At 58.3% G+C, this 20,005-nt stretch overlaps 1 protein-coding gene across 50 annotated transcripts in view; it reads left to right on the forward strand.

Annotated features, from left to right (window-relative positions):
• Positions 1-20,005, forward strand: part of FARP2 (FERM, ARH/RhoGEF and pleckstrin domain protein 2) — an 83,754-nt gene that overhangs the window by 42,782 nt on the left and 20,967 nt on the right. For 31 of the 50 annotated variants that reach the window (XR_014830361.1, XR_014830359.1, XR_014830362.1 and 28 more), the window contains 6 exons: positions 3,563-3,710; positions 9,930-10,025; positions 11,872-12,035; positions 13,537-13,605; positions 14,002-14,059; positions 16,900-17,116. Coding sequence is in view for 18 of the 50 variants with exons in the window: in XM_085000823.1 (XP_084856949.1) it covers positions 3,563-3,710; positions 9,930-10,025; positions 11,872-12,035; positions 13,537-13,605; positions 14,002-14,059; positions 16,900-17,116 (752 nt within the window). In the remaining 32 variants the exon portion in view is untranslated. Of the gene's footprint in view, positions 1-3,562; positions 3,711-9,896; positions 10,026-11,871; positions 12,036-13,536; positions 13,606-14,001; positions 14,060-16,899; positions 17,117-20,005 lie in introns of all 50 variants that reach the window. The other 19 variants (XR_014830358.1, XR_014830357.1, XR_014830366.1 and 16 more) reach the window with 1 other exon arrangement.

The raw sequence follows: 20,005 nt of genomic DNA on the forward strand, positions 1-20,005 counted from the left end.
AATCCCTGTGAAAATACCAATGGCACTTTTCACAGAACTGGAACAAATGATTCTTGTTACATAAATCAACCTGTTCATTGAAGGGTAACAAGGTTTCGGGTGGTGGCCCTCGTGCTGTCCTTCAGCTCCGTCTGAGGCAGACGGCAATGTCGTGGAGGGGGGCATGGGGGGCGGGTGCAGGGGCAGGTTCCTGTTTTCATGCAGGAACCATGGCACCAGATGCCCATGGCCCGTCTCAGGTCTCTTCACCCTTTTCCTAAGGGAGGCACCAAAATGGGTCCCATATTACCCATGATTCCAACCTTGGTGGGTTGCATGTCACTGCAAAGTCGGCCCAAGCCCAGACACAGACCAGATCATTCTAAAATGTGCACAAAAGGCCGTAAACAACCAAGGCAGTCTTAAGAAAGGTCAGCGTTGGAGGTGCTGCTCTCCCTGACTTCAAACGATCCTACAGAGCTGCAGTCATCAAAACAGTATGGTACTGGGAGTCCCCGTTGTGGCTCAGCGGGTTACAATCCCAACCAGTACCCATGAGGAGGCAGGTTCAATCCCTGGCCTCGCTCAGCGGGTTAAGGATCCAGCCTTGCCACAATGTGCCACATTGGTCACAGACATGGCTTGGATCTGGTGTTGCCGTGGCAGTGGCGTGGCCCTCAGCTGCAGCTCTGATTTGACCCCTAGCCTGGGAACTTCATATGCCACAGCTGAGGCCCTAAAACCAAAAAAGGAAACCAGAAGACAGTGTGGTCCTGACATAAAAACAGACCCGGGTCAGTGGAGCCGGCAGAGAACCCAGAGAGGAGTGCACGTGGTCACTTGACCGACAGCGAAGGAGGCGGGAGTAGCCAAGGGGGAGAGGCGGCCCTTGGATAAATGGTGTCCGAAAACCGGACCCCTGTCTTCGGCCACACCCGGTGAGCTCAGAACGGATGAAGACGTAAGGCCTGAAACCGTGAAACCCCGAGGGGCGTGCAGGCAGTGGGTCCTTCAGCAAGACGGGTGGCCCTCAAGCAACACGGGCTCGGACGGGGCCAGTCCGCCTCCACGCAGACCTCCCAGCGGAAGATACGAGGCGCCGTGTGATCGAGGGGCTGCACGCTCAGATGCGGGGCTGCAGGCGGGCAGGACTCAAGGCAAGCTGTGCATAGGGGTGGCGCCCCAGCCCCCGAGTTGTTCCAGGGTCTGCTGTGTTTTGTGGGGTATCTCTTCAGGCAAGAGGAACAAAAAGAAATCAGTGGGACCTCATAAAACCAAACCTCCTTGAACAGCAAAGGAAACTGTCAGCAAAGCACACAGCAGCCTACTGAATGGGAGAAAATATTTGCAAATGATATATTTGATAAGGGCATAATATCTAAAATACACAGAGAACTCATACAACTGGACATCAAAAAAAAAAAAAAAACCCTCAAAAAAATGGGCGGAAGACCTAGAGAAACATCTTTCTAGAGAAGACGTGCAAACGCCAGCAGGCACGTGAGAAAGCGCTCACCACCCCTCATCATCAGGGAAACACCACCTCACCTGTCAGGATGGCTGTGTGTGCTCAGAAGACAAGACTCGAGCCACGCGTGAGTGGATAGAGGTGTGGGTGTGGGTACACCGCGGCGCACCGCTCCGCCGCCTGCGGCAACGGGGACGAACCTGGGGGCACTGGCTCAGTGAACAAGTCGGAGACAGGCAAGCGCTGTGTGCGGTCACCTACGCGTGGAATCTAAAACTACGGCACACCAGTGAGTATAACAGGAAAGCAGCAGATTCAGAGAATACACCCGTGGCTACCGGTTGGCGGGGTGGACAAACGGTTATGTGTAGGTTAGGCTACAGAGGTGTACAAATTGGGAATGTAGCTGGCACTTGCTAACTGTAAATGGCTCGTGACCTTTAAAACTGTGAATCGCCGTATTGTACACCTGTAACTTATATAATACTGCGTATCAGCTGTACTTCAGTTAAAAAAAGATCAAAAAATAGGAGTTCCCATCATGGCGCAGCGGAAACGAATCCGACTAGGAACCATGAGGTTGCGGGTTCGATCCCTGGCCTCGCTCAGTGGGTTAAGGATCTGGCCTTGCCGTGAGCTGTGGTGTAGGTTGCAGATGCCGCTCAGATCCCGCGTTGCTGTGGCTGTGGTGTAGGCTGACAGCTGCAGCTCCGATTGGACCCCTAGCCTGGGAACCTCCATATGCCACGGGTGCGGCCCTAAATGGACAAAAAGAAAAAAAAAAGACAAGAAATAAGTGTTGATGAGAAGAGGGAAGCCGGTGCCCTGTGGGGGATGTAGAGCGATGCAGCCCAGTGGAGGGCAGGACAGAGGCTCCTCAAACAGAAACAAAATTGCCGTGCAGGCCAACAACTCCACTCCTGGGTGTTTACCCAAAGAAAACAGTCCTTGGAAAAGATAGCTGTGCCTGTCTGTCATGGGCGCAGCATTTACAGTTGCCGGGATACGGGAGCAACCTGAGTGCCCATGGAGAGATGCCAGGAGAGCGGACGGCGGCGGTGTGGAGAATCACAGCGTCTCCTCGTGCTTTTGTAAAACCAAGTTAACAGGCGTCCGCATCAGCCCCACAGAGTGGGAACCGCAGGGATGGCATCACCCGCGCCCTCGTTGTACTCCTTGAGGACCCAGAACTCAGGCCTTCAGAAGGAGACGACGTCGGGGAGCTCCTGGTGGCCTGGACGCTGGGACTCAGCGCTTTCACCCCTGCGGCCCGGGGGGCGATCCCTGGCCTGGGGACTGAGATTCCCCCGTCAAGTGCTGCGGCCAAAAAAATAAAGGGTTGTTAATGGAAAATGCCCGGGTTCAGGCCTCATCCGAGCTGTCCCCGTGGGTGCAAGGGGCCGCCTGTGATGGGCATGGCCCGTGGGGGAGGCCTTTAGGCGGGTCAGACCTGTCGTCTTGATGGTGGTATTTTTACCTATTTTCATAATTTCATCTTTATAAAAGTGTATCCTCATGGTTGGTGTTATATACTATGACAACCAGTTTTTATAAGTTCCTATTTTGGCGCAGCAGACACGAACCCGACTAGTATCCATGAGGATGTGGGTTCAATCCCTGGCCTCATTCAGCGGGTTAAGGATCCGGCGCTGCCGTGAGCAGTGGTGTAGGTCACAGACACGGCTCAGGTCTGGCATGGCTGTGGTGTAGACCAGCAGTTGCAGCTCCGATTCAGCCCCTAGCCTGGGAACCTCCATGTGCTGCAGGTGTGGCCCTAAAAAGAAAAGCATAGTGTTTTAAAGTTTTGAAGTGGCTTTAATGCGACACTCGGGTTATCTCAGTATTTCCTGTATCTCACACGTGTCCCCGCACGTCACGTTTGCACGTCCCTCGTCAGTGGTAAGGTGACATGGACCGTCGGAGCGTCTAACGCAGGCCCCTCAGGGTGGGTCACGGGATAGGAGGAGGCCCGCTCCGGTGTGGGGTGTGTTTTGTGTGTCCCGGCCAAGCAGGCGCCGTGGCGACGGCCCCTTGGAACGGCCTCCTTTGGGGTCTCTGTTCTCTTCCTGTGCTGGGGCGTCTCTGGTGCCGTGGTCACGCTCTCGTCTGTTCCAGGGGCCAGACGCCTGCCGAGTCGGATTTCCAGGTGCTTGAAATCGCCCGGAAGTTGGAAATGTACGGCCTCCGATTTCACGCGGCCGCGGACAGGGAGGGCGCCGGGATCAGCCTGGCGGTCTCGCATATGGGTGTCCTCGTCTTCCAGGTAGGAGAGCAGCAGCTGGGCTGCTGGGGCTGGGGCGACCTGCCTGGGGGGTGTCGCAGGGATGAACAGGTCGCGGGCTTGACAGGAATTTTGCACGTTAGCCGGGTAGAGAACCGTCTTGTCCTCACGGTCACGGAGCCCCCTGCCCCCGGGCTCCCCGTCCCCTCCCCTGCTCCTTCCAACGCTGGACGGAAGGTCGCCCCGTGGAACCTCCAAGCGGGCTCTGGCCCTGCCCCGTGGGGCGCTGTCCGCACGCAGGTGGCCCCCTGCCCTGCGAGGGTCCCTATTCACGGGCACGAGCCAGACCAGCCCGCACAGCAGCCGCGGCGTCGCGTGCATGGCGACCGCGCGGCTCCCGGGCACCCGTGCCGGTTGAGTGTGGGTGCGTGAGTCGCCGCGTACCTGGCTCTGGGTTGCCATCGCGGTGAAGAGAATCACCTGGGATCGTCTGTGGCCCGGCTCTCGGAGCCAATGGCCCTGGGCCCGCGGAGCCGGCGCCTGGCTGAAGGCGGCCGCTGGGACGCTGTTCTGACACGGCCCCCCGCCCGGCACTCTCATCGCCTTTCCCTTATCCTTTTTTGAACCCAGCCGTCGAATGTCCCGTTCCCATCAGAAAAGAAATTTGATTTTGCACGTAGAGTGTTAGTTGTGTGACAGTCCACCTGAAAACCTGTGCTGGAGACAGTTTGCACCAGCCAAGCCCTTGGGGGGGCGGGTCCGGGCCCCACGCCGCTCCCCGTGGCGGGGAGGGGCGGCCTCGACCCCTCAGAATCGAGCTCCTGTCATGTTTCCAGAAAAGGACAAATGATTTATAACCAGAGGAAAATGTGCGATCAAGGGAGTAGAGACTTCAGACCAGAGATGCCAACTTGGATTCCCTTCTGCTCCCTCAAAATCCCCGCCAGGGTGGCAGCGGAGGAGTTTTTTTTGTTTTTTTTTTTTTAACCTTCACGTCAGCCAGAACAAGGAATGGAAAAGGAGAGCACGGAAAACGAGGAAACCGCAAAGGAAAACCTGGAAAACGAGGAAACCGCAGAGGAAAACCAGCAGAGTTTTGCAAGGTGGCTTGGCAGGTCCTGACATCAGAGGCGAAAAGGCTGGCGTCCAAGGGCAGTGGTGGACCGGCCAGCCCGGAAGAGGCACCTCCACTCAGAAAGTGGGGTTCAAAGGTTAGGGGAGGCCTCTGATGTAAACGGTGCACCAGCTCCCCTCTCCCACCTCAGCGGCCCCAGCCCAGAACCCAGCCGGCTGCTGGCCTGGAGACAGGAGACTGCTTCCCAGAAAGTCTGACCAGCCTGGCGGGACCCCCACGGCGCTGATACGGGGCACCCAGAGGTGACAGGCCCAGGTCCCCACCCCAGCCCACAGGACGCTGCCAGCCACACCTCTGGCCTCACTGGCCACATGAATCTCGATGCCGGGTTTTCTGTGCTTCACCTAATGAGCAGTCCGTGGACGCGTGCTGTCAGGTGCAGGTGTTCTGTGCCAGGTCCCACCCATGGCATCCCCTGCCTGCGCCTGTGTCCTGGACAGTCACAAGCCCTGGCACGTCTGGAGCCTCATCTTTAAACATGGACGGTGGGTGATCAAGGGTCCCCGGGACGTTGAAAGCCGTTCTCCACAGGAACATGCATTTGAGGGCTGGGCCGGACGGGCAGGCCGACCTCAAACAGGAACCCTACTGGCGGCGGCAGCGGTGGGAGAGCCGAGCCTGCAGGGCTGGCACCGTTGTCACCACCAGAGACCCCCACCCTGGCCCATGCTCCGGGACGCAGCTGCAGCGCAGATGCAAACTCTTTCTCGTGAGCGTTATTCTGGCCTCGTTTGTGAGCGGCCTGCATGGCACGTCCCCTGAGATGCGCTCTTCTGCGGAGAAAGCACTGCCGAGCCCGGGCGATGGGCTCCCCTGCGGATCCCCGCACAGCGACCGGACGGCCGCCTTGGCTGCGGCTCTGGGGAGTGGGGAGGGCCGAGTTTCATTCTGGACTCGTTTTTGGTGCCTTTGGAATTTGCACCTTGGTTACTGTATCGTGTATTCGATGCGCTAAAGAGCCTTGCAGAGAAAACCGGAGCCGGGCGCGGTCTCGGGCACACGCAGCCGGTGGGCAGGACGGGGACTCTCCTCAAAGCAGACGAAGGGCGAAGGGCGGGAGAGAACCGGGACCGGCGGGAGGCCGAGGCGGAATTGTTCCGGGAGAGCTTCGGGCGCAGGTTTGCAGGTTCGCCGGGGCGTCCCTGGTGCCTCGAGGGAGGAAAGACCGAGGCGGACGCCCCGGTGGGGCCCGGTGCCCGAGCCGCCCGCTGCTGGCGGAGGTGGAGCCGGAGACCGAGCTCAGCCTGTGAAGGACCCTTTCCAGCCTGGAGCGCTGCACCCTGCGCGGCTGGAGTCCTCCTCGAAGAGCAAAGACGGCCGTCCTCCCAAGGGCAGTTCCTGTGCATCCGTGACGACGCCCCAGGAGGGGAAGCCAGGCTGCAGGAGGGAGCAGGCGGCGGCCACCTGCGAAGGCGAGGTCTGCGCCCAGAGGCGAGGACAGACCGTTCACAACCAAGGCCCCGGGGAAGTTGGGCCCGAACTAGTGATGTGTGCGCAGAAGCTTAGGCACGTGAGAAGAGGCACAGACCTCGGCTGCGCTGTGGGTTTGATCCCCGGTCCAGGAGCGCATTGCATGCTCGGGGGCGGGGAGGGCAGAGAATGAGGCGGTGACTCCAGGAAAATTAAAAGCAAAGGAGCAAAATATAGTTGTCACTCACCTTGGTTCAACTTCCAAGTGATAGATACGGAAACTTAGAAAAAGCTGAGGGGGGGGAGGGGTGGACTTGAGGCAAAGGGCAGTGGGGGCCTCACTGTTCAGAATTTGGGGTGTGGGGGTGACGAACGGGCCAGATCTGTGGAGGCAGGTCCGAGGCGGGGCCGCTGGGCCCTGGTTTCTGGGTTTTGGTTCAGGTCTTACTAGACATGAGCTGCTGTGCGGTGGGTTCTCTGATAAAAACCACAAGGCGTTCCCATCGTGGCTCAGCGGTAACGACCCGACCAGCATCCATGAGGACGAGAGGTTGATCCCTGGCCTCGCTCAGTGGGTTAAGGATCCGACGCTGCCCTGAGCCGTGGTGTAGGTCGCAGACACGGATCGGATCCTGTGTTGCCGTGGCTCTGGCGTAGGCCGGCGGCTACAGCTCCAATTGGACCCTGAGCCTGGGAACCTCCATATGCCAAGGGAGCAGGTCTGGAAAGCAAAAAAAAAAAAAATTAAAAACGTCATTGAAAGCAGTGGTCTGAGGTTCCCACTTAAGTCTCAAGCCCCCAGGTCGGCGTCCGAGGCACCTTGGATTCTTCGTTTCTGCCCGATTCAGGCCACGGGTAAAGCCCTTTGGTGTCGTTATTCTTTATTTTGACCAAAAGGGAAATGGGACGCAAGCCCGCCACTCCGTCCTGTGTCATCCTCTCGGCGGCCGGGCACTTCCGCAGCCACCTGCCTCCGGACGCCGTTGCCCTGAGCGCGTAGCGTCTGGCGGTGAGAGTGAGGTCTTCTCTTTCCTGACGTTTTAAGGTTTCGTTGGTTGGGTGTCTCTTTGGCTTGGAACCTTCAGTGTCTCACTTGGAGGAGCAGAGGGACTTGGTGCCCGGGCCCTGCTGGGAGCTGGGTTCTCATCAGGACCCTGACGTTTCTGTTGTGGCCTTGAGGGCGTCTCTTAACTCAGGAATTTAAAAATTTGGCTGTAATTCACAGAATGTAAAGTTCCGCATTTTATTTATTTATTTTTTTAATTTTTTAATTTTTTGTCTTTTTGCCTTTTCTAGGGCCGCTTCCGCGGCATATGGAGATTCCCAGGCTAGGGGTTGAATCGGAGCTGTAGCCACCGGCCTGCGCCAGAGCCACAGCAACACGGGATCTGAGCCGTGTCTGCGACCTACACCACAGCTCACAGCAACGCCAGATCCTTAACCCACGGAGCAAGGGCAGGGATGGAACCCGCAACCTCATGGGTCCTAGTCGGATTCACTAACCACTGTGCCACGACAGGAACTCCCAGTTCCGCATTTTAAGATATAATTCAATTGTTTTTAATATACTCACAGAATTGTGCAACCATCGCCCCAATTTAAATCCAGAACCTTTTATTTTATTTTATTTTATTTTGCTTTTTTAGGGACACACCCATGGCACATGGAGGTTCCCAGGCTGAGGGTCTAATCAGAGCTGGCCTACACCACAGCTCATGGCAACTCCGGATCCGTAACCCACTGAGTGAGGCCAGGGGTTGAACCTGCGTCCTCATGGTTGCTAGTCAGGTTCATGACCGCTGAGCCACGACGGGAACTCCTAATTCCAGAACCTTTTCCCTCCCACCCTTACCCGTCCCCAGGAGCAGTCAGTCCCCCCAGCCCCTGACAGCCACGCATCTGCTTTCCGTCTCTGTGGGTCCTCCCTCTGGACGAGGACTGTACACACTCGGGGCCTCTGTGCCCGCTGCTTTCTCGTGTTTCCGAGCCTTGTTCCCCCACCGGCCAAAGCTCTGGGGTTTTCTAAGTGTCTGCAGAGGGAGAACCTTCTTTCCCCGCTGTCCCCATCCCGCGTTGCAGGAAGAGTGACGGTCACGAGGGTCAAGAATCGAGAAGAAAATGCCAGAAAAGAGCTCAGTGCAGTCAAAGTCTTTATTCTGAAGTTTTCAAGCTTGCAGAAGAGGTGCAAGAACAGCACAGGGACCTCGCTCCCTGGAGACCCCACCCAGACTTCACCGGGGCCCAGGCTGCTTGCGTGCAAAGGCCCGAGCTGAGGTCAGAGGCTCTGCCCAGCACGGCGGCCCCTGGTCTCTTCCGCCTGGAACTTTCTTCCTTCCCTCCTCCATTCTCACGGCCGCGACGCGCTGGCGGTTAGAGGCCTGTCATTTTGTAGCGCAGGCTTGTCCAGCCCTCGCCCAGGACCGAGGTTAAGCCTCTTAACTAGGCGGGCCCGTCGGAAGCCAAGGCGAGCCGGTCCAGCCTGCGAGGGGCCTGCCGGCGGCGCCCGCGCCTTCGCCTGCTTGGAGGGCGCCTGCCTCGCTCCGGGTTACTTCGTAGCCTTTGTCATTAGTGTTCCTGGAAGGGATGTGGATTCCCTCCCCTTCCCACCCACCTTTTTATTTTTTATTTTTTTATTTTATTTTTTGCTTTTTAGGGCTGCACCCACGACATATGAAAGTTCCTAGGCTAGGGGTCCAATCGGAGCTACTGTTGCCAGCCTACACCACAGCCCCAGCAACACGGGATCTGAGCTGCAGCCGCGGCTGCGACCTACGCCACGGCTCACGGCCACCCTGGATCCCTGACCCCCTGAGCGAGGCCAGGGATCAAACCCGCATCCTCGTTCAAGGATACCAGTCAGGCTCGTCTCCCCTGGGCCACAGCGGGAGCTGTCCACCCACGTTTTTAAATTCCATGCTTCGTGCTCCTCTTCTGTTGAGTTTCTTGACGTCACTCTGGACCCTGGGATTTGTATTATAACCGTACTGTGTTTGGGCTACAACCTGATATGTGGTGATACCGTTACTTATTTTCAGGGTTTTGTTTTTTGTTTTTAAAGCCGTACCTGTAGCATATGAAGGATCCCAGGCTAGGAGTCCAATCGGAGCTGTAGCTGCCAGCCTACACCACAGGCGCAGCAACACAGGGTCCAAGCCACGTCTGCGAGCTACACCACAGCTCACAGCCTTGCCGGATCCTTAACCCACTGAGCGAGGCCGGGATCGAACCTACAACCTCATGGTTCCTAGTCGGATTTCCGCTGCGCCACGACAGGAACTCCCCCGTTATTTATTTTCATCGTGTTACTTTCTTACCCAGTGGGACACCCCAGGCTCCTGGTGTCCTTTGCCCACCCGGGGGCTCACTGCAGCCTTCTCCCTCTTCCCTCCGGGAGAAACCCAGCTCTGCTCTCAGTGCCCGGCCACCACCAGGGCCCCTCCCAACCACCGTCCTCGCAGGGCGGGCCTCAGAAATGTTTGCTGTATCACTGACGAAACAGTTTTCATCAAGCTTTGTCGAAGCAGTGGTTTTCTTCCCAGAGAGACGAGACGGTTAGTCATGACATTCTGACTCAGAGCCGCCCCGAACCTAGAACGGCGAGGGGGCTTGCTGTGCTTTCTGCCCAGACGTCACCGAAACGCTCCTGCTGCGTGAGAAACTGTGTGTGCTCCGTCCGGTTACAGATGTGTCACTCGGTGTCCATCTCCCGATTGCAGAGCACCACCAAAATCAACACCTTCAACTGGTCCAGGGTCCGAAAGCTCAGCTTCAAGAGGAAAAGGTTTCTTATCAAACTCCACCCAGAGGTCCATGTAAGTATTGTTGCAGAACTTTTTAAATTATCAGAGAGCTTATTCTGCTAGAACTTTGAGCTTTACATTTCTTAACCTACCATTTCACCGTGCTGTACACAAGCATTTAAGGCAGAATTTGGGGCTGGGGCAAGGCCTGCGCTGATCTGCAGGGCAGTTCTCACCTGGAGGGTGTCAGCAGCCCCCAGGGCTGGTCCCCCCAGACACTGCTGGGCCCCACCCCGAGATCTGGATCCACAGGTCTGGGCTGGGCCTGAGCCTGCAGGCACCTGGCGAGCTCCCAGTGTTGCTGGGAGCTGATGGGTGGTTGTGTCCGCTCTTGTCTTTGTAACGAAGCAGAAATGCAGGGTGTGTGCTGTGATCTGAAGCCCCAGAGCAAGTCAGTGTTGGGGTTTCTGTCCAGAACGAACAGAAGGTTGATTCCAAAATTCTTGTGTCTTTGGAGCCCCCGTCGTGGCTCAGTGGTTAACGAATCCAACTAGGAGCCATGAGATTGCGGGTTCAATCCCTGGCCTTGCTCAGTGGGTCAAGGATCTGGCATTGCCATGAGCTGTGGTGTAGGTGGCAGACACGGCTCGGATCCCTCGTTGCTGTGGCTGTGGTGTAGGCCGGCGGCTAGGGCTCCGATGCGACCCCTAGCCCGGGAACCTCCAAATGCCGCGGGAGCGGCCCAAGAAAATGGCAAAAAGACAAAAAAAAAAAAAAAATCTTGTGTCTCTTTGCTTCAGAAATTGAGCTTTTAAAAACTCTAGTGGAAGAAGCCTTGATTTTTCAGAAAATAAATGTTTCTTTCTTTTGAGACTGTGAGTCGATGAGATAATTATATGTAAGTTTCCTGAAATTAGTGAACAGGGACGAAAGCAAAAGCACAGGCTGGGAGCTGGGAGCCGGGAGCCCAGCCCTCAGGCGCTTCAGAGACTTCCCGGTGGTGCTCTCCCGTCACCCCTAGGAGACGAAAAGCAGATTAGCTGGGCCTCTGGGGTTGAAGTGGAGGCGCCGAGTCCGTTTAGACCTGGGGTGGGAGCGTTAGAGCCCTGGGCCAGTCCGGAAGCAAGGCTGCACCTAAGCTTTTCAAAGGCGCCTCCTCAGCAAGGGCTCATCAAACGCCGGGGTCACGGGCTGCATGAAGTGAGTTTCCTTTTGGTACAAAGTGTGAACGGAGAGCTTCGTTGTTTATTCAAATATTCCGTTAGTGGATGAAAGGAATGCCCAAAACATATACGAAATGCAAGTAAAAGCTGCTTTTTTCCTCTGGAAGTTTAAAAAGAAAAAAGAAAAGTGTTGCTGGCAGTTATTCTGAAAGTACAGGGAAAGGAGATCGCTATTGGCCGGATGCCAAAGCACCAGTTAGCTGGCACAGCTGGTGGTGACCCAGAGCTTCAAGCCGCGCCTCTGTGCGCCCGGCAGACACTCAATGGCCCTCGCACGCAGGTCTTTAAGACCAAATGTGGGGATCGTCGTGGGCCCTCCTGGAGAGGAATGCGGTCCGCCCTCACGTGGGGGTCGCCGGACGACCTCCAGGAGTGTGTCTCGGGAGCAACCGGGAGGGCGTGCAGGGCTTCCCGGGCACCCTGAACGTGCCCCCAGCGCCAGGAGGATGGTGCCGAGAGCGCCCACGCGAGGCGCTGGCGCCGAGAGCCTCGGAGACCAGCTTCGGCGCGTAGGCGGTTGTGTGGCCGTAGGTGCGACTGCACCTTTCCATGGCACGTCTACACACACGCGCTGTGCTTTTCTGCTCTTAAAGGGAACATCTTCAGAAAAGTGTCTTTGTAGTTCGTACCTTTGGAATAGCCTGTTGGCTGAAGTGCTTCCTCTGCTTGATTCCTGATGCGTCTTGTGTTTCCAGGGACCTTACCAGGACACACTGGAGTTCTTGTTCAGCAGCAGAGACGAGTGTAAGCGCTTCTGGAAGATCTGTGTGGAGCATCACACCTTCTTTCGGCTTTGCGATCAGCCGAAGCCGAGAGCTAAAGCCGTGCTCTTCACCCGAGGCTCCTCCTTCAGATACAGGTGCGAACCTCCCCAGCACGCGCTCGTCAGGACAAAGTGCCGTGACTGCTCCGGGAGACTGCACAGAGGATGCAGCCACCGCGAACCTGGAAACAGCCTCGCAGACGAAATAGTGGGACAACTGTTTAGAAAACTGGTTATGCTTATTGCAGAGCATAACTTTAAATTGTATATATAGGGAGTCCCATTGCGTTTTGTTTGTTTGTTTTCTTTTCTTTTTTTTTTTTTTTTTTTTTGTCTTTTTGTTGTTGTTGTTGTTGCTATTTCTTGGGCCGCTCCCGCGGCATATGGAGGTTCCCAGGCTAGGGGTCGAATCGGAGCTGTAGCCACCGGCCTACGCCAGAGCCACAGCAATGTGGGATCCGAGCCGCGTCTGCAACCTACACCACAGCTCACGGCAACGCCGGATCTTTTAACCCACTGAGCGAGGGCAGGGACCGAACCCGCAACCTCATGGTTCCTAGTCGGATTCGTTAACCACTGCGCCACGACGGGAACTCCTGTTTTCTTTTCTTTTTGTCTTTTTGTCTTTTCTAGGGCTGCTTCCTGCAGCATATGGAGATTCCTAGGCTAGGGGTCTCATCGGAGCTGTAGCCGCCAGCCTGTGCCAGAGCCACAGCAACCCGGGATCCGAGCTGCATCTGCAACCTACACCACAGCTCATGGCAACGCCGGATCCTTGACCCACTGAGCAAGGCCAGGGATTGAACCCGCAACCTGATGGTTCCTAGTTGGATTCATTAGCCACTGAGCCACAACAGGAACTCCTGGAGTGGTGCAGTGGAAACGAATCTGACTAGTACCCACAAGGACACAGGTCCAATTCCTGGCCTCGCTCAGAGGGTCAGAGATCCAGCATTGCCGTGACCTGTCATGCAGGTTGGAAGCACAGCTTGGATCCTGCGTTGCTGTGGCCCTGGCGTAGGCTGGCAGTTACCACTCTGATTAGACCCCTAGCCTGGGAACCTGTGTATGCTGCAGATGTGGCCCTAAAAAGCAAAAAAAAAGAAGAAGAAGAAAGTATATATAGGAGTTCCCTGGTGGCTCAGAAGGTTAAGGATCTGGCCTTGTCACTGCTGTGGCATGGGTTCAATCCCGGGCCCAGGAACTTCCATGTGCTGTGGGAACAGTCAAAAATAAAATAAATAAAATGAAGATTTGTATATTAGGAGGTCCTATTGTGGCACAGCAGAAACGAATCCAACTAGGAACCATGAGATTGCCGGTTTGATCCCTGGCCTCGCTCAGTGGCTTAAGGATCTGGTGTTGCTGTGACTGTGGTGTAGGCCGGTGGCTGTAGCTCCGATGTGACCCGTAGCCTGGGACCCTCCACGTGCCAAGAGTGTGGCCCTAAAAAGCAAAAAAAAAAAAAAAAAAGTGTGTCCATGTAAACTTCAGCACGAGGATGGGCAAGTCTCCCTTTTCCTTTTTGCTTTTGTGAAAAATTACTGCTGTGAATGACTGTTTATCCTTTTCTTTAAAATCCGGACTCTGTTCACAGTGGAAGAACCCAGCGGCAGCTAGCGGATTTGGTCAAAGCTGGTGGCGCCAAGAGGGTTCCCTATGAAAGGTGAGCCCTGTGCTCCTTTTGATGCCACGTGCCGCCTTCTAGAATTAGCAGTTAGATATTTGGACCTTTGTCTGAGTAAAAGCCCTTTCAGATCCGCAGCTTTGACGCTTGAGGTCGGTTCCCTCCAAAGGCCACACACAGGCACCGGCGCAGTCAGCGGCGTCCCCTCGGCCCCACCCCGCGGGGACCTCGCCTGTGGAACAGGCCCCCGGGGGAGGGGATCCGCCGCCGGCTCCGGGCGTGGGGGCCGGCCCATCCTTGTCTCCCTGGCCTCCTAGTGAGACACCTCCTGGAAGCGGGTGGGAGTCTTCGCCACATCTTTACGCGGGTTCTTGGAGTCGGGAGTGGGGAGAGGAGGGCTTGGTGGCTCATAGCTTGTCGTTCCTCTGTTTGCAGAAGACACAGCAAGATGCGGGCGCCTCTCCGGACCCCGACTGCAGACGCGCCCCGGCCGGTTAGTCCTGGTTAAATGTACCCGCCTCGCTCCCCCGTCCTCTTTAGGAAAATAATCCGGCAGTGTTCTGACACGAGTCCTGAGATGAGTCTTGTCACTTACGAGGCACTTGCAGTCCTGGGGCCCTGTTTGCAGCAAGGAGTCCTGAGCTGGGGGGAAGCTTTGTGGGCGGAGACGCACGTGGCTGTGCTGCTGCAGCCCGGAAATCCTGGCCGCCGCCCTCGGCCAGGCCACTCGCTAGCGCGGTCGTGTCGCTTTGATGGACGCTCAAGAGCCTTGAAAAGTCTTGTTTCGGAAGAGCGTGTGCGCAGAACGCATTCAGAAAATACTAGTAAGGGAACGAGCGTGTTGCAGAGCAGCCTGTGTGACACGACCCCGCTGCGGTTTGAGACAGTGTGCGGGGACCGAGCCTCAGCACCAGACACCATCTCTGAGGGACCGGACTCCAGGCAGTTTACCTTCTCTTTGTGCTCTCACTGGCTTTAGTTTCCTGCAGTGGACATACAGTGCCTTTTGTCGTCAGGAAAACAGACTGATAAACTTTTACAAAAGCTTGAAGCGACAAGGAGTTCCCGTCATGGCTAGGACTAGGGAACCATGAGGTTGTGGGTTCAATCCCTGGCCTCGCTCAGTGGGTTAAGGATCCAGCATTGCCATGAGCTGTGGTGTAGGTCGCAGATGTGGCTCGGATCCCACATGGCTGTGGCTGTGGTGTAGGCCGGCAGCTGCAGCTCCAATTCAACTCCTAGCCTGGGAACCTCCAGTGTGGCCCTAAAAGACAAAAAAAAAACCCAAAAAACAAAAGCTTGACGCTATGAAATGCCAGCTTAGGGAGATGACCCACTTACCGAGGCCGCGGTCGATGTTTGTTCAGGGTGAAAGGCAAGCGACAGATCATGTGTGTGTCTGTGTGTTTGGCCTGCTTACAGCTGTACCGAAACAAAGGCATACACACAGGCACTCGCCAGCTCGCCTCAGAAGACTTCTGGCCACAGTGTCCCTCACGTGACGGCGGCAGTTCTGTTACCAGGACGGGACATCGGTGGCCTGTGTTTCAGGCCTCTTCACAGCCACCTCTTCCTGCTGCACGTTTGTGGTGGACTCTGCCACGTGCAAGCGTGTTTTTAGAATCTCACGCTTCTCCTTTTCTTTGGTGGCGGGGGGGTGGGGGTGCTGTGCCTGTGGCAGGCAGAAGTTTCTGGGCCAGGGATCAAACCCGAGCCACAGCAGCGGCAACACTCGATCCTGAACCCACTGAGCCACCAGGAAACTCTCAGAGAATCTTGCTCTTTTCATGTAATGTCATTTCATAACTTTCTGCATGCAGCTAGATAGTTTCAGATTTTTTTTTCTTGCTTCTTTTGGCCTCCCGAGGCAGATGGAGTTCCCCAGCTAGGGATCAGATCTGAGCCACAGTTAAGACCTGTGCCACAGCTGCGGCAATGTCAGGTCCTTAACCCACTATGCTGGGCCAGGGATTGAACCAAGTCTGCTGCAGAGCTGTCACTGACCCTGTTGTGCCCCTGTGGGAATTCTGTCATGTTTATGATTTTTTTTATTTCTACGTAATGTAAATTTTTGTTGACCGTTTGTTATTTATATTGTCATAGTATTTCCAGAGGCCACACTGGTACCTCATATATTAAGTTCATGTGTACCAAACTTTTTGGGGGGGCTGCACCCACAGCATGTGGAGGCGTTCCTGGGGCAGGGATCAAACCTGTGCCACAGCAGTGGCAATGCCAGATCCTTAACCATTAGGCCACCAGGGAACTCCCCTAAACTTTCTTTTTCATGGAGTCTTTTAAAAAAAAAATCCTTTAACCCTTCTAGGTATGTTTCCTATTTCAGAATTCCTTGTTAAATCAATAGAAATTAAAAGAACTTATTTTTGTCCTTTTAACTCAGTTCAGGTTTATGAATAGTCTAAAATAAACTTACACGTGAGCTCTAGCTCTCCGGTACTGTCTGTTGAAAGCCCGAGAGCATGTTCGATGTGGTCGGTCGGACAGGGAAGAGGACACGTGAGCACTTGAGGGCAAAGGACCCCCCCAGGCTGTCTCCAAAGCACAGTCCTGCGTTGCTTCTGCTGTGGGTGTGCGCCTTGCACCGAGAGCTGTTCCTGACCTTTCAGCTCCGTGTTGCTCCCACCGCTCCCTGCGACATTGTGGGTTCGCGTGGGCCCTGGAGGCATGGCTCTGTCTCAGTGATATACGAGAGCAGTGGGCTCCTCCGTGGCCTTGCATGTGGGACAGCGAACGAGGACACGGCTGAGGCGCCCGAGGGAGGGGGGTCTCTGGCCACCACCCCCTCCCCCACGAGCCTCTCCCCACGCGGGTCGCTCTAGCGCGGCTGAGACGCCCGCGGGCTCCGTGTGCGTGGACGGCGCCAGTGCCTTCCATCCCCCAGTGACCCAACGGGCGCGTCCCCTTGCTTCGGGGTCTCGGTAGCTGAGCGGGTAGCTCCTTCCTCCAGCCCTCGAGGCCCCAGGGGATGACGGGTGCCCAGAGACGGCCCCGGGCTACCTCAGGGTGACACAGGTGGAGGAGGCAGGGGCTTTTCGTGAGGGGCGGGTGCTCACACAGACACCTCATGCCTAACGCAGAGAAAGGGGTCACAGGGGGCCCTAAACCGATGGTCCTGGGTCCTTTGGGAGTCCCGTCTGCATTTCTGGATCTTCGCTTCTGAAAGGCTGAGTCTCAGCGGTTGCCCTCCTGTTAGGAGCCGGGGTAGAAACGCGGGGCTGTGCGCCCCGGGCCCCGCGGCTCTGCGGCTCTGCCCGGCGGCGCGCCGTCTGGGCTGACGTGCTCCTTTCTTTCTCTTCCCGATTTCCACCCCAGAGCATCTCGTTCACGGAGGGCCTGAGGACGCCTGCCTCCCCACCGTCGTCAGATGCCTCCCCTCCAGCCCCGCCGAGCCTGCTCGGCTTCCAGGACGGCTTCCCCAGGGAGCCACGGGCTCCAGACGCCAGGTGGCCAGCAGCAGAGAGGAGCGGCAGAGCCGGGGACGCGAGCCGGGCCCAGCCGCCCAGGCTGCCTGCGCTGCAGCCCTGCCAAGGTGCTGGGTTTTGTCGTGTTGTCGGGAGCTGCGGCCCCAGCGGCCCCGCGGGGCAGGGGCGCGGTGCCTCAGACCCAGAAGCAGAGGGTGCCGGCCGGGCGCGCCGGGCGGGTCGGGGTGATGGTGCTGAGGGTGACCTGGCGGCGGGCTCGTCCCCCTCCGGCAGGGGGCACCCCTGCGGCCAGCAGAGCAGCGGGGGCGGCCCTGCTTTCCCGTCGACAAGCGCCCAGCTGCAGGTGTCCGAGGAGTTCATAGACGACGACCCCGCGGACATCTCCTTCTTTGCCGGAGGCTCCGAGGCCTTTGCCCTCCCGTTCGGCAGCCTGGCCCCGCGGGCCCCGCTGTGTGGCTGCCCAGGGTCTGCCCCGTCCAGCCCGGGGGGGTCCTCCCCGGGGGTGATCCGCAGGAGCCGGGAGCATGGCTTCGAGCTGGAGGAGGAGGGCGGCCTGGGCGAGGACGTGCACCCCTCGCCCACCTCGGAGCTGCTGGAGGTGAAGGCACAGGCCAGCCTGATGCAGCGCCTGCTGAGCCCCTCCGAGACCAGCTCGCTCCGGAACAACCGGTCCGAGACCAGCTCGCTCAGCAATGCGCCGCTGCCCGGCGGCCTGTCCGCGCTCACGCCCAGCTCCGCCAATCCGTCCGAGGCCAGCTCCATGGCCAACTTCCCCGCCTGCTCGGTCCGCTCCGAGGCCAGCTCGGCCTTCCGGTTCTCGGACATCATCGACCAGCTGGAGCAGCTCAGCTACCCGCCCACGACGGCCGAGGACTCGAGCGGCTCGGACACGGACTCGTGGGGCTCCGAGGCCGAGGCCCCGCTGGACGTGAGCCTCTTCTTCAGCAACCCCTTCGTGCAGAGCGGGGAGGGGCGCCCCTTTGACCTGCAGAGTAACGTCAAAGGGGAGCGGGTAGATGAGAGCCGGTCCTGACGGCCCTGGGCTGCCCGACGGGCAAGCCCGCCCGCCCGGTGGGCCGAGGCTTCAGAGGAGCGAGTGATCCTGCGGGCGCGGCTGGACACGCTTTTTCCCCCCGACTCTCTGATTGATGGTTCGGTTTTGAACGTCAGAAAGTTAGAACCTCCCCTTGGAAGGGTGTCAAAAGCTACGCAGCAAATTCACACACATGAGTGTTTCCAGCGGGTCCCCCGGGGGCGGAGGACTTGGCCTCTGCCACTCCGTTCACTGGGCCTGCGCTCCGGCTCAGGGGACACGGGCGCTCCCCGTGGGGAACCCTGCGCCTCCCCAGCTGGTGTGGGGCCTTCACGGCGCGTGTGTCACAGCTCTCGCGCAGCTGAGGGTAGAGGCTCTGTCCGTTCGCACCACCCAACGTCGGGCCAGCCCCGCAGACCCCATGGGCGGGCAGCGGCTGCAGCCTCCTTGCGCTGCGCCCGGGGTCGCCCAGACATCTCGTCGCCTCTGCCGCTTGAGACCCAGGAACGTGCTGTGCTTGGAGGGGCTTTGGCCGAAGCGGGCTGCGGGCTCCTCCGCCTGCCTGCAGAGAAGGCCGATTCCGGCCGCAGCAGCCGCTCCCTCTGGACTGACGGCGCTTGTTCCCCGTGAGGACGTGGCGCCTGGGGGCCCCCGAGCCTCCAGGGGTTCAGCCTTTTCCGGAGGGCTGCTGGCCGTTCCTGATGGACCGTCGCGGACACTGTCCCAAGGCCGTGGGGAAGGTCTCGCTCCTTCTGGGCGTCTAGCCATGGGGCGGAGGCCGGGCCAACGCCGGGTCCCTCGAGTGCGGCCCGGGCCTGCGCGGGCAGGGATTTGTCGGCGAGCCCGCGGGCTGGGTTCTGTGCGTCATCTCTGGTCTGACGTCTCGCTGCCGCAGCACGTTGAGAGGTTGGTTTTCCTCTTGGATGTGCCGACGGGTGTCCCCCGCCTCGTCCGTGGCGGCTGAGTCTGAGGGGCTTCGGCTGAACTGAGCTCACCGGGACGTTCCAGCCTCACAGCGGCCTCAGCGATGCTGTGTCCGCCGGGCCAGGGGCGCAGGCCGGGGTCCTCGCGGGCCGCAGTCAGTGGCTGCAGAGGTGCTGCGGCTACAGCGAGTGTGGCCTAGTCGCGAGTCACTGGTGGGAACAGCGGGTCGGGTCGTCTGTCTGGGCTTTCGTGTCTCTCAGAAAGGGGTCCTGTGGGGGCAGTGGATGTGGACACTCTCCCGAACCCCAGGGGCGGGTTCAGTCCCCGCCTCCTGGCCGCGCTGACACCTCTCGGTCAACAGGGTTGTCGTCCTGCTCTCGTCCCCAGAGCCTGGCTTGGCGTCTGGGCAGGTGGTCGCATGCGGGTGGGTCCTAGCCGCTGAGCAGCCGGGCCGCGGGACGTGGGGCCTTGTCACGTGGGGCTCGCCTCGGAATCCGCATACGTTCTGTCGCGGGCGTCTTCCGGGCCTTCCCAGGAGAGGGTTATTATTTCATTGGTTCAGTGAAACTTCATTTTCCCAAGATGATTTTTAGCTTTTTGTTCAGAAAGCTTTCGAAACAGCAGCAGGAAGAGGACGGGGGAGGAGGCCAGCACCTGCCCTGCGGTGCCCGGGTGGCCCGGCTGCACGCCTTCTCCGGGGCTGTTTCTGTCACCCAGCCAGGGGCCCCGGTGCGTCTCGGAACCATCAGGACACCCTGCCAGCCCCGGCAGACTCACCCCCGAGACACACGACCCAGGGTGTCGCACACGCTGAGGTCTGCCTGGCTGCCTGACGTTCCCATCAGCCCGGGCACAGCCAGGTCTGTGGGTGCCCTGCCCCGCGGCACCGTGTCCCTCCTTTTGGTGCCAGCAGCTCGTGGAGAAGCCCGCTGCCCCTGACCCCGCTCCCGCCACCCTGAGGGGCAGCGCCTCTGAGAGGAGCAGCACCGCCCTGCACCGAACCCGCGTCCCGCACGCTGTGTGGACGCTGCGGTGAGGG

Source organism: Sus scrofa, chromosome 15 (genome assembly GCF_054392235.1).
Source record: "Sus scrofa isolate SSC_HxYL_T2T_F1_AM1 chromosome 15, Sscrofa_HxYL_maternal_Yorkshire_Landrace_v2.0, whole genome shotgun sequence".
NCBI lineage: Eukaryota > Metazoa > Chordata > Mammalia > Artiodactyla > Suidae > Sus > Sus scrofa.